At 35.3% G+C, this 14,140-nt stretch overlaps 1 protein-coding gene across 4 annotated transcripts; it reads right to left on the minus strand.

The window, feature by feature from the left end:
• Window positions 1-1,120: 1,120 nt before the first annotated feature.
• TAF7 (TBP-associated factor 7) lies at window positions 1,121-9,652 on the minus strand. Of its 4 annotated transcripts, none has more exons than XM_088873603.1 (6): window positions 9,166-9,652; window positions 5,673-5,808; window positions 2,796-2,926; window positions 2,518-2,637; window positions 2,329-2,400; window positions 1,121-1,847 (listed from the first exon to the last, which is right to left on the minus strand). In XM_088873603.1, exons 2-6 carry the CDS (start codon window positions 5,785-5,787, stop codon window positions 1,683-1,685), a joined length of 603 nt encoding a protein of 200 aa, XP_088729729.1. In that variant the 5' UTR covers window positions 5,788-5,808; window positions 9,166-9,652; the 3' UTR covers window positions 1,121-1,682. The 4 variants fall into 4 exon arrangements, with proteins under 4 accessions (XP_088729729.1, XP_088729730.1, XP_088729728.1 ...); XM_088873604.1 differs by lacking the exon at window positions 9,166-9,652 and adding an exon at window positions 8,771-9,025; XM_088873602.1 differs by lacking the exon at window positions 9,166-9,652 and having other exon boundaries at window positions 5,673-5,827.
• Between the last annotated feature and the right edge of the window lie 4,488 nt (window positions 9,653-14,140).

Below are 14,140 nucleotides of genomic sequence, written 5' to 3' on the forward strand. Positions count from 1 at the left end.
AATTTGATTGCAATGGCCTGTAATGCATTTTTGTACTTAGAAAAGTAGTAAATATCTATGGCAAATGCCAATAATTTGCATATATATTTTTTTGATAAATTGGATTCGTATCAAATAAGAAGAAATGCTTTAATATTTGGTATAAATTTGTGGGGAAATTATTGATAATATCCCTCTGATTTTTCAAATTACAAAAAAAGCAAATATTTTTTGAAATTTACATTCTTACCTATTTTCCCCCCTTTCTTTTCTGTTATACCCAAATGCCAAGCTCTTTCTAGTGCCAAAGAACTAGCTTATCGTAGTGAAAGAACTATGAATCTATTAGATCCATAGCAAAAGCACTGTGGAACTGCCCATTCCCACTTGCTTTCTATCTTGTGAACATAGGGGAAGACCAGGGTGGCAATACGGTTGCAACAGATCTATAGCCATGGTTTTACGGATATGTTAGACCTATATAAAAGGAAAAGAGAAAACAAGGGTAGGTGCATAATTTTTTTTTTAAAAAAAAATTGGTACTTTTGTAATTATGGAAAAATAAAGGGATATTAGCGATCTTTTCTATTTTTCTCTGGGTAGCTTGTATGATGAGGATGTTGTCTTACTCTCGTAAAACTGTTAAGATTATCTCAATATCCTTTTTGGTTTATTCGAAACCTCAAAACTAACCCAATGCTTCCATATTGTCAGTATGCCCGAATTAGAGGTTGAAGGGAGTCCTTAATTACTTAGAACCTTGACAACTCAATTAGCAAACCCAAACAGTTTTGACACATTTTGAAATGTGTAAAGGAAAAGAATTTCATGTGGCCGCAGGCCTCTGCGCCATTCGAAAAAAAATGACAGCACGGGATGAATTGAAACCACCAATTCACCATTTATAAGCTTATGTCGCTTATTTACTTTTGGTGAGACAATGATTGAGAACCATATATACATGATCCAGTGGTTGATTATACGAAGACATAGAAGATGTTATAGTCAATTTGTGTCTGCATCATAGGCATGCCTACATGAATGTCATTAGACCCGAATTATAGCAGCATCATACTTAAAACAATACAATTATCTGGAAGAAGCAAATATATCAAAAAAAGATAATAAGCCTATAACCGTATACAAAAAGATCGATAATGACATTATCACCTTTCCAAAAACAGGATTAAAGCACCCCATAAAAGAGAGAACGATCTCAAGCCCCAACCCACTCTACATCAGAGAGAGAGCGAGAGAGAACACCCAAGTAATCTAAAGACCAATGATCAAGAAGTCAAGAGTCTTTTCTTTTTGTGCTTCTCTGCATTTTAACCAATCCTTTCAAGAGTAAACAACATTAAACACAACTGATACTCCTTTTTCTTTAGTTGAGGAATTGATCAAGTAGGATTTGATCCTTGGACATTATGCTGTGCAGCCAGACAATCCACCACCAAGCGCTCAACCGACTTCAAGAAAACTAAATCCCCATAATCACCACGTATTAGCTAAACCCTTTTTAACCATTAAAGACACTTGAGAGCTCTGATGATTCCTAATTTGTTACAAAAAAGCCAACCCATACCCAAGTAACACCAAGGGGGCAGGTGCAGCCATTGATCAATAATGGCCCTTAAAATACATCATATTGGAGTAGTGCCACTTATTAAGTTAATGCAACCTCAGCATATACAAGCCACACTCTACATGGACTCGTCAGAATCATCAGAGTCACTTCTATCGGGTTCAACATTGTTCACTGCAGCTGGTGGACCATCAGGCTTTGCGGGTGTGGGTTGTGGTGCATCTTGCTGAGCTTGCTTTCCAGCATCTTCTTCTGCATCTTCCTCATGCTCAACTACTTCAACATGTGAACTACAACAGCTAGTCAAGGAAGATCACAATGATAAGCATGTCAACTGATCTAAAAACAGACCACAATGATAAACATTAAAAATGCTCATTGGTCTACAACCTATTGACAAAATATTGGGAGAACTCAGTGTTAGTGACAAGTCTTTGGATTTCTCTAGTGAGGCAATTTCTTGAAAGGATTGCAATTTATGGGTTTGTCTAATGAATAGTTGCTGATCAGTTTTACCTCAGGAAAATTTTAAAAGGAAAAACAAAAAAGGCTATAAATATTAGAAAAGAAGAAGGGGGAAAGAATAGCTATACTTTCAAGATTAATTTTCTTCAAATTTGAAGTCTAAATTTTATTTTAGAGTTTTCTTTAGTATTTACATTTGAGCATGAAATCAGTTTTCTACAAAAGAACAAGGAAAAAAAAAGAAACCCAATAGAAAAAATGGGGAATTAAAGCACGTAGCCTTTGTTAAAGAAAAGGATATCCACATTCTCGGCAGTTCCACCAGCCATGATACTCAACAGGTCTCGCTCAACCCTCTGGACTAACTCCGGCTGAAAAAGAAGACCACCTGTTATATAAATCACTTTGGATAGCAAAATAGTACCCAATATCTAACAATATATAGACACAACTTATGGAGAGAAAAAGAATTAGATGCTGAGGCCTACGTTTAGATCAGGTTCCCTACGGAATCTTCGCCTACGTGCATCCCTCATGGGCGGAGTAAGGCCATGCCGGTATTCAACCCCCTCGAGAGCTGGATCGCCTTCTTCTCTCACCATAATCATCTGTCCAGACTAACTTCTATTAATTTGCCTAGTAAGAGATCATTGCCAACCACTAATAAAAAACATAGGACTTAAGCCACAAAAAAAGGGAAAAAAAAAAAGAAATCAGACAAAAGAATAGAAATGGATCATTTAGTTACAAGGTTAAGAGATGATACCTGACCAATATCAGCAGTTTTGATGAGCACATTATCATCATAAGTCTTGTACGATTCCACAATACAGGGAAGATCTAAGAGAGAGACTGGAAACCGATCGTTGCCAATGACAAATGAGCCGCTCCTTCCATCTAAAACCAAGAATCCTTGGGGGTTAGCGAAATAGTGAAGCATCCAAGGTGTTATAATCAACAACTACAGTTCACCTCTAAGAGCCAGTGCTGCCAATCACTCAATCTTATTTGGAGAATAAATTAAGGCAAGTTATCATAAATATAAAATGGGAAAGCACCCAATGCCTAACTGCTAAAACTCAGTGGATCAAGGGCCTAAGCATTTATCTCTGGAAGTCAACAACTTGTGCAAACTGTTAGGGAGTGCGGTCATGGAGGCTAGGTCACATGAGCAACAAGAGAGGTTTTCCAGAACACAGTTGGCATCTACTACAATGAAAGAGTGGTTAAAGATTGGTAAAGCAGTTTCCCACAAATGAAAATAGCCTGCACAAGCTGTCTAGGCCATCTCTACTTCCAATCATGCCATGGTTGCTTGGACCAGTACCAAATCTACCAATGCCACCACCAATCATATCGTCTGTTCCTCGATTGATATTGGTCCTTCACAAATTCCACCAATGCCACCAGCTAGTTCACCACCACCTCTATGCCACCGAATCTTCCACCAAATTTGATGAATTTTACGATACCTATTCCTCAACCACTACCTAAATGCACCATCAGAATGATCATGCAAGTCACTGCCTCTGTGACATGACTAGCAAAGTCCAAAAACACAACCATCACCAAACCTGTTGGCAGAACCATCATCCATGCTACGATCGGTGACCAACAGCTGCTGCTAGTACAAATTCACCATTGAAACCAAATCCTAAGCACCACCACGTTTGAAACAAATGTGACCACATCAAAACTCCAACCAAGAAAACCAAGGTAAACCAATCACATTAAAAAGGAACTCAAAGTGCAACCAAAGAGAAAGTGAAAGGGAGACCACAACCCATAATGTCAACTAACACTGCCTCCACAAATGAACCCCTGAAGTTCCAAACCAGCATTTTCATGCAAAGTAACGACGCTTACATTTTCTAAATAGGACAAACTAGTACAAGAAATATCGTGACCCAAGCAACATGAGTTCAAGGCCTATAAAATACATTGTAGAACAGCAACATATGGACATCCTGGACCACAACTATAATAAGCCCAAGTCTAGCCAATACAACTTGGAGTAAGTCATCTGACAGCAATTATGCTCACTGTTTCAAGCTCACATATATTTAACAACGTAAAAAACAGTGTTTAAAAATTCGGCCGGCCTTAGCACTAAAGCCGTGCCTAGAGGTGGGCCAAGGTCCTAGGCACATCGTCTAGGGGTAGGCCGGCGCTTAGGACAGGGCCCTACCAAAGGCTCCCACCTTTTTGGCCAAGATTCTGACTAGGGGTCTGCCTGGTGCCTTGATAACGCCAAGGCGGGCACCTCTGCCATCAGCCCAAAGGCAGAAAATAACCATCAGGTCGGTGTATTTTTGGTCTTTTTTCCCTCTAAAAGTGGGGAGAAGGGTTTTGGGGGCATTCTAACCCGCCAAAACTAATGGCACTTGTTACTTGAATTTGAGAGCGACAAATCAAATACAAGGTTTTTAGATTATTTTAAAGTCTGGAGAAATTATTTGTGGACCTTTCAATTTCTTTTGAAATCAAAAAGTATAAAAGACTACCAATTGTGAGACTTGAAGAGTGGTAAATTACTGATTTTGGGTTTAGGGCTTCGTGATATTTTTCAAATTGCGTTTGGATCATTGTTTTCAATGTTGAATATATATATATATATATATATATTCAAAATATTGGATTTCGTGGTTTGTGCACTTTTTAGATTTTGGTGGTTATTTGTTGACTGAGTAGGTGACAAATAGATAAAAGGGCTGTAACCTAGTGCTGGTCCCGCCTACACAGGGTCTCGGGAGGGGTGAGCAGGAAACGATCCTAACCTTTGGCTTTTTATGCACAAAGTGGCCGCTCTCAAGACTCGAACCTGTGCTCTTGTGCTGGCTACCCGAGCCTTTTACCGTCACACCAAGTGACGACCCCTCAATCAAAATGATGAGAATTGGCCAATCAAAACGATGAGAATTGGGTGCAATGCAGATTTTGTGGAGGAATTTATAATGTCGGCATAAGTTGAATATTGAAAACATTTGGCTAGCAATAGAGGGGATGTAGCCCCCATGCTGCAGCCTCAAGTTCATAGAGAGATGTTGACCCATTGAAGCGGGCCAAAAATAAAAAAAAGGATAGGAAGAAAAAGGTATGAGAATATTGTAAGATAAATAGATTTTTCTGGAGAAGAAGAAGAATATTTATATTATGAGGAAGGGGAACCTAAGTGGGCTCTAGTGGTAGGCAAAGGGGGTTTGCGTAGAAGAAGCCTCGATTAAAGGAGTATCTGGATTCTTATGTTCCTCTTGATCTTGAGGTTGTGGTTCGAGAAAAGAAGCAAACTCTACTATATATAACCACTTTAAGAAGGAAGATTCGTCCATGTAGCATGAGCACGGGTATATGTATCAGTGTTCGAGACAGGGACAGGGTGTCTGATTTCTCATGCCGTGAAGAAGAGAATACGTGACAAGGTTATATATAACGAGAGAAACAAATCCAATAATATTCATTTCATGATGAGGTGAAAGAGATAATCAATTATACATTAATTGGCTGAATATGTACATATTATGAAGTTTCACAGACATTTTCAAAGTTCATGTCTCTAAATCAATATAGAACATCAAGTCTCTAAATGTTCTAATCAATAAATTAATAAACAAAAAGAAGAATCTTAGAATAACAATAAAAATACCAGAGAAGAATAAATCCAATGAATTATCTTCAGAGGACATAGGATTCTCATCGAGAAGGCGATCTATCCGTTCAGCAATGGATGGTGAAACCCGGAGTATGAAATGTTCCTCCATAATTAGTGTGTCAAAGATGTCCTGAACAACCATTGAAACAAAAGGACAAGCCTTTAGCAAAGAGAATCGATAGGAGTAACTTTCAATAAGAACATGCAAAAGTGTGGAGAGCTAAAACCCATATAACACGTGAAGAGAAAAAATTCAACTCACATTTATGAAGCAGTAATATTAAGGAGAAGCTATGCTTTGTTAGACATATCCTCTCCAGATAAGTAGAACTGCTTCTTTAGTTATCATGATGATGGATATTTTCTATCAATTGAGCTACAATAATGCACCAACGCAAGTTTTTCACGGTTGGTCAAATTCAAATATAAGAGCAATGTATACCCATTCATCTAAATTCAAATATATTATAAGTCACAACTGGTTGGTTTGCCTAAGTCTGTGGTTGCTACTGGTCTATGGGTTTTGAAAGCATCTCATCAGATTTCTTGTCTAACCATAACTTGAAAAGAACAGGTTCTGAACTGAGTCAAGTAACACCACAGAACTTGATAGAGTCTCACTGTACCAACTCAGCAATTACATGAGGCGGGTTACTCTCAAGTGAGTGACAAGTTCACTTGCCGATTCTTAAAACTCTGTTTCCAACACTTTTCAGATTATCAGGTTATATCTTTTCAATTAGCCACTTTTTAGAGAAAGAAAGTTTCAACCTCAATAGGCTTTATGATAATCAGAGTTCAAAAAACCAGGACTCACTCTGGGACTAGGCAAGGGCCTGGAGCAACTCAGCTTGGCTCCCCTAGAAAGGCTCAAAAAACCCAAAAAATTGAGAAGTTAGGAAAAAATGAAAATGGAAAAATAAAATCATAAAAAAAATTTAAAATAAAAAGTTTAGTTTTCAGATTACATAGGGTTTCTTCGATTATCAATTGCCTTAAAAATTGCGAAAATCCGAGATTCTTTGATGCTTTTTGTAAGTTTTGGATTCCATAGAGAACACAAAAATAGGCATTAGGGATGAATTTTCAAGGTGGATCGCGCTAGGATCGCAAAATACAAGGAAGAAAACAACTTTGCCCAAAACCTAATTTGAAAAAAATCTCACAAATCCCTTTTTTCAATTTTTTTGGTCGAATCTGATGTTTGGATTTGATGTAGGATAGACAAATATGACAAGGGGTGAATTTTGAAAGAGATTCGACCTCAAGAGATGAAGAAAATGGAAGAAATTGTTTTCTGCAGGCGCTCCCACCACTCTTCCTTCCCCTACTTTTACATCAAAGAAGTTTCAAACTCAGCGAGTTTTTATGGACTCATCCAGTATACTGAACTCTCCTAAGAAAGAAAGGTACTCGCCCAAGTTAATGTAGCAACTTGGGTCAATACTGCTACAGTATAGGCTTCCAACAATTAACCCAAGTTGGGGGCCTTCAGGACTTGTCGAGCTGCCTAGTCCAAGTAACTCAGCCACATTCCGTTTAAACCCTGCAAGTTTTTAAATATTTCTGACAACTAAATAATCTAATCCATCAAATTGCACGAGAATGCATTTGTTGATTGCACTAGTACACAAAGTACAAGAATTTTATCTAACAACTGAAAGGCCTTCAAGACTAGATGAAAAACTTCCATTCATTGAATGTACTCTTCGAAGCGGTAAGTCACAAAGGAATGCATCACTTTATACTTAACTACAATGTATACTACTATCAGGAATATTTATACAGCTCCAGTCTTCTGAAGCACATCAGTTTCAAATGCCAAATACTTTCAGCTCTTACTGTAAAAGAGGATTAAAAGACATAAACCGCATAAAAATGGTTTTAACTAGTTTCTCCAATTCAATTGTATGACACTCAAATCTAGTTAGGTTTTCCAACTCTCCTACAAAACTTTTATATTTACCATGATGCTAAGAGACCACAATGTGTTAACCCCGCAAGCACACACACAACTTAGCAAAGAAAATGTAGTCACATTGGTTACAAGAGTCACATGCTATACTTAGTGGAAGTTTCAAAAGCCACATCTCATCCATGCAATATCCAAATAGACCATGCAATATCCAAATAGAAGATTCAAGATAAACCCACTAGCTCAATCGAAATGAAATAAAGTTGCTCTCCTATGAGACAAACTCAAAGAACATCAAAGAAAAAAATAGACAGAAAAAACTCAACACCATGCAGACAGACTAGAAAATACTTCACAAGAACAGGAACTAGTTCCCACTGGATAAGATGCAATTGTCACTGGTCACAATCAGCAATGGGTAAAAGAAAAAAAAGCTATGCAGACAGACTAGAAAATACTTCACAAGTATCATATTCTACAGTACCATTATAAATTTCATATACACATATTCGTAAGTCACAGAAATCGAGTCAAATATCTGTGTCAAGTTATTTGCTATTCTTGATAGGAAATAACTTATCTTTTATCGGTACTTCAATGTGTGTATTTATGTGATAATATATTTTTGCATATATTATTTATCAAGAAAATGTATAGAACAGAGTTTTAGTGAAGGAGATAAAAGTCACCACCAATTTGCATCTAAAATGAAATGAGAACACTGAAATCCAGCTTTTCACAATCGGATTTTTTTATTTGATAGGTGCTTCAAGTTTAGAAGTAATAAAAAATTTATCCATAAATCAACCATTAATAAGCCATAATTCGAGAGAAATTTCATCAAGCATTTAAGGGAAGTTGCAGAAATTCAAAGACCACGAAGGGATGTCACAAATGAGAGGACTATAAAGAGAGATCAATTGATCAAATTCCAGGCTTTTATCACCCAAAAACCAATAAATGGCCAAATTAAAGTGAAAGCGGAAATTCCCCTAATTGTCAAAGCTCTTATCAGAACAAAACCAAGAAACAGAAACCTTAGAAAACTAAATGAAACAGACAGAGAATTTCAATTTCAAAACCGTATTCGTAACAACAGATTGATAGAAAATCTGTAGCAAACAGAAAAGCAATGAGGTAATCCTTGATTTCTGAACTGAAAAATTCCTACTAATACCTGAAAGAAGGGGTATTAGCCTGGTCAAAACTAAAGAATCAGAGGCTTATGAAAAATCGAGAAATCATCAATATCTTTCGAAACCACATAGAGAAGCAAACTTCACCATGCATTCCTTTTGTTCCTTTTCAGAGAGACGCAAACTTCACAAAAATCGGAAGAACAATTTTGCTCATAGAGAGAAAGCGTAATTAGAGAGAGAGACCCTAATCACATAACTCTTCTACAAGGAATCCTAACAAACCATAATCTCATAAAAATGGCATGAACTGAAAAGCATTCTACCCTACTTAAACCATGGTCAGCAAACACAACCATATCAAGACCTGCCCATAAAAATAGATAACTTTTTTAGAGAGAGAAAAATACATGGGTCACCGTAAAGAGCAGCATACCTTGTGAGAAAGCAGGAAGCGATCTGGATAAACGCCTACTGTCACCTGCAACTTTTAGAGAGAGAGAGAGAGAGAGAGAGAGAGTTTTCAGGAAGAGAGGGGGCGTCATTCAATGGAGATTTAAGGGTTTCGGTACGTCAGAGAGAGAGAGAGAGAGAGAGAGAGAGAGAGAGAGGGGTAACATTTTAGAGAAAAAAATTATTTTGATGGTGAAAAAATATTTTATTGATTGTCTTGACATTAAAAAAAAAGAGATTTTAAGTGATTTTAAGTGTTAAAAGTAGTATATTTTGTAAGACATTAGATTGGCCGCTTATTTGCAAGATTTTTATGTATTTATAGATATGCTTGAATTATTTCTAGTTTAAAGTTTTATAGTTTAAAAAAATATAGATTTATGCACCATTCTAAAAATTTTTTACGCCAATTTGATTGTTTAAGGGTTGCAACTTTATACAAGCCAAACCATTATATAAAGTAGCAACCCAATTAAGTAAGGGTGCGGCTTGTATAGAGCCCATGCTCTAAACAATCAAAATAAAGTACACCTTCAAAAAGTGAAAAACAATTCTTTATTAATAGTGTATTATTTAACGAGTGATCTTGTCAGTCTCTTTTCATAATTTTCAAGTGTTTATTCATCTACTTGTTCCTTACTATTTTCAAAATTATAAATTGTATACCTAAGGATGAAACTAGATTTTCAAACTATCATAAATTTTGACACTGGATTTTTGGGTATTAAAACAAATGAAATGATGGGTTGTTTAAATTTTCTAAAAATAAGGTGATAGTTTTTATAATGTCCCTATTTTTATAAATGTGAGATGGTGGGAAGTACCAATTCCCCAAATTTGAACTCATCCAATATATAAAACATAAAATGAAATTAAAATATAAGACACACTCTAAAAAAGTGAGACTTTTGTAAACTATAAATATATAGGACCCGCTTTGAATTTTGATAATACAATGGGATTTTCTTGTAAATTTCGCAAAAAGCTCGAGGGAAAACGCAAGTTACTCAGACTTGCATTTTTGTCCAAATTGTAAAGAAAATGAAAGTTAGGTAAATGAATATTTTGTTTCTCATCCTTATTTTTTGAGAAGTTATCACAAATATATATTAATTTAAGCTTAAGTGGAAAAAAAATCTCAAACTTTCGTTTAACTCGTCTACAGTATTTTTCCTTCTTTTCAGCTTTTTTTTTTCTCTTTTTTTGACTAAAATGACCTTACTACAGTAATACATATCATTTTATACGGTATTTTAAATATTGTAGTAACTTCAAGTAATATTGCGATACTTTAAGTACCGTAAAAACCGTGAAGCCAATTACGGTACTGTAAGTACCGTAAAAGTTAAAACACTTTATACGACACTTAAAATACAGTAAATCCTGTTCTCATTATATTTATCTATTTCATCTCTAATTCTTTCTGGGTTTATCTCTTCTTTTTCTCTATAATTCTTTTTAATATTTATCTCTTATTTCTCTCTATAATTTTTTTTAATATTTCTCTCATTTCTCTCTCTAGTTCTTTTTTATCTCTTCTTTCTCTCTTTACAATCTCACCATCGTTTCCTTAGATAGATCATGTCCTCTGTTTTGCATAGCCGAAGTCAGCATTTGATTACTCTCTCTAAGGAAACGATGATAAGATTATAGAGAGAGAAAAAAGAGATAAAAACGAAGTCAGCATTTGATTACTCTCTCTAAAGAAACGATGATAAGATTATAGAGAGAGAAAAAAGAGATAAAAAAGAATTAGAGAGAGAAAAAAGAGATAAATATAAAAAAGAATTAAATAGAGAAAGAATAGATAAACATCAAAATAATTAAAGATAAAAGAGATAAACAAAATGAGGTTTACGGCATTTTAAGTACTGTATAATATGGGTTAATGTTTACAGTACTTAAAATGCCGTTTAAGGCTTAGTGTAAGTTTACGGTACTTAAAGTACCGTATAAAATGCCCTTGAGTATTACGGTACTAAAAGTACCGTATAAAATTCCCTAAGTTTTACGGTAATAAGACTACCGTGAAGGTCATTTTGGTAAAAAAAACAAAAATGAGAAAAAATAATGCAGACAAGATAAACAAAAGTTTGGGGTTTTTTTTCTAATTAAACTTAAATTAATGTATATTTACGATAATTTCTCCTATTTCTTTTTATTTATTATTTATTTTTAGGTAGTTCAATGGGGAAAACATGCTTCTACCAATTTTTTCAAATAGTTTAACCGTTAGTTTTTTAAAATGCTAGTGGAGTGGTGTAAGTAGAAATAAAAACCACAATGCGCTGACTAGGGTGAGATGACCCAGCCGGACTAGGGTGAGATGACCAAGACTTGCATTTTCAGCTTCCCAAACAGGCGCATAGTTCATATAATACTTTATTTATTTGTGGTGACTCTTATTCAGCTATACATTAGCTAAGTCCTTTGAGCCTCTCATGCTCAACCCAATTCGTCCCTTGAATGAAATATGGGTTCCTAGCCTTCAAACCTACGCTTCCAAAAGAAACTCATGTTGAATTCGTTCCATCTTTTCATTGACTCTCAGGGTTGTTGAGCAAGATCTTGCATAGTTGTGTTTGATCCTCCCACCACAAGACTCCTAAGCTTGTATCGATCAATTTATTTTAGAATTGTTCCGACTATTAAAAATTATGAGAAAATATATTTTAAAGATTGATGTCAAAATCATTGCAAAATAGTGGTGTTTTGGTTTGTTATAACCTTAAAGCCATGTGATTCAAAAGTAGAAAGAGAATACCTTATCTGTCATTATATTAAAGGAAAATATCACTAAAGGGTTGAGACCCCTTATAAAAGATCACGAAATTACATTTGAGAAAAGGATAAAAATTTTCAAATTGCTTATGGTAATAGAAACCCCAAATATTTAGAAGCACTTCGATTTTATCCTCAAAGAAGCTTTAATGGAATAACAAAAGTACCCATACTTGTTTGGAGGTAGAAATCACAAACTAAGTTGTTTGGTATTTAGAATGAGAAAAAATTAATGTATTTATGTCATAAGGTAGAAATCACAAACTAAGTTGTTTGGTATTAAGAATGAGAAAAAATTAATGTATTTATGTCATTTTACAAACCTTTTGTGTATGTCCAGTGGCATAAATACCGTATTTCTGTCATTCCATTAAGGCCTCTTTGGAGGTAAAATAACCAAAATGCCCTAATTGTTTGGGCTCAAATGTAATTTGTGATATTTTGACCGGTTTCAACCCTTTATTTGATATTTTTCTTTATTTCAAATCAATAACCTAAATGTCACCTTCTCTAAAATACTTTTTAGCCGTTTCTCGAGAAAAGTTCCAGAGTAAATGCTCCTCAGGTTTCTCAAGTTTTGGGTTAATATAAGCAGTTGTTTTTTTTTTATTTCGTGATATTTTTCTAAAACTAATGCATTATTAATACTTAAGAGTATTAGTGGTAAAATTAAATTTGTCATAATTTAAGTTGGTCTTGCTGGCATTCTCTCTGGTGAAGGTGTGCCGAGTCTATCTGATTTTGTTATGCTTTTGTGTTTCACATGCTTAAAGGGATACATCTCTCTCTCTGGTTCTTGACAAAGCCTCATTACGCAAGTAAACAATGCTGCTCTAAGTGGAGAATAGAAACTGACTCATGAAAGTGCAATTTTATCACATAGTGCTAAGCTTTCCTTGTTAAATTATGTTGCGAAGGTGTATTCAAGTGATGAACCATTTCACCTACCCATCTGCTATATGAGTCCTCAACATATGAAAAACCAAGCCAATTTTGATGGTCTTTGACTACAACAGATGTTTATCGAGATTCACACATTCAGTGAAATGCTAACAAATTGTATAAAACCCCTTACATTTGATGATGATGAGGACATTTACAAATCTGGAGTTCTTTCAATGAGTATTGTTGTTTGCAACCCAGCATGTGTGCCTTCCCTCTAACAAGAAGATATATGAGTAGAGGATTTTGAAGATAAACATGAATGCTATCAAAAGTATTTTTTCGGGCCTTGTCTCACTTCCCTCATCAATCTTAAAAATGTTAAACGTTGGTGCCTACCTAAGAGGTTCGATATGAACCTCTGCGTATTTGTAACTCTCCATTGCAGGGGTCTTAGTTCTCACTCATTTTTTGGGGTGTATCTCTTGATTGCTTTGTCTACCCCCACTCGACCTTAATGCCAAATGATGAACCCATGAATTTTCCTAGTCTCGCCCTAAAAGCACATTTGAGTGGCTTCACCTTCATACTCTATTTCAAATTTTTTGAAAAATCAAAATTTTCAGTGACTTATAATGCATATTCACATTCATGTGCACATATTTGTGTAAAAAATTAGATGGAGTACACATAAATGCATAAATATATATATGTCTGGTACATATATCTATATATGTGCATTTGGAGAACAACACATATATGCATGCGTGAGGTTCTGGGCAGCCCCCTAGTGACCTAGATCCCTAGGCACTTAAGGGCCGCCAAACATTTTTTGTAACCATTAAGGCTTTATGCAAGCACGGCTTTGGAGATTCTTGAACACCTTCCAGGAATTTAGTAATCCCCAAAATGGTCCTTGCACTATTACAAACTTGTTAGGTCAGTAGCGAGGGTACTTAAGATAGAAAATACAAAAAGGGGAAAAAAATGAGTATCCACAAATTTTTTTTAAAAGATATTTATTTGATTTCAAAAATTAAGGAGACATTAGCAATAATTTCACTTTTACAACCTACCCTCATGTCCCTTTTTTTTGTGTTTGGTTTATTGAAAGGGATTATATAATGAGACCATTATACAAGACCATTTACCATACAAAGGGGTCACAATTGTTTATAACCATTCAATGTGAAATTTGATAGCTTGGTGTGTTACAAAATTCGAAAAATTTTCCTTTGAAGTTTGAGTTTGACCAACGGAATAAATTCAACCATCAAATTTCACATCCAATGATT

The sequence above is a fragment of the Amborella trichopoda genome, chromosome 8, assembly GCF_054954075.1.
Source record: "Amborella trichopoda isolate Santa Cruz 75 chromosome 8, AtrichopodaSantaCruz75HAP2 v2.0, whole genome shotgun sequence".
NCBI classification, from domain to species: Eukaryota; Viridiplantae; Streptophyta; class Magnoliopsida; order Amborellales; family Amborellaceae; genus Amborella; species Amborella trichopoda.

What these genes read in the sequence shown, in the direction of transcription:
- TAF7 (XM_088873602.1), bottom strand. Translation starts at nt 5,820, where the DNA reads ATGGTTGTTCAGGACATCTTTGACACACTAATTATGGAGGAACATTTC. An exon ending in GTAGGGAACCTGATCTAAAC is followed by an intron (nt 2,401 to 2,517) that starts GTAGGCCTCAGC and finishes CTTCTTTTTCAG; the next exon opens with CCGGAGTTAGTCCAGAGGGT. An exon ending in GAACTGCCGAGAATGTGGAT is followed by an intron (nt 1,848 to 2,328) that starts ATCCTTTTCTTT and finishes TGTAGTTCACAT; the next exon opens with GTTGAAGTAGTTGAGCATGA.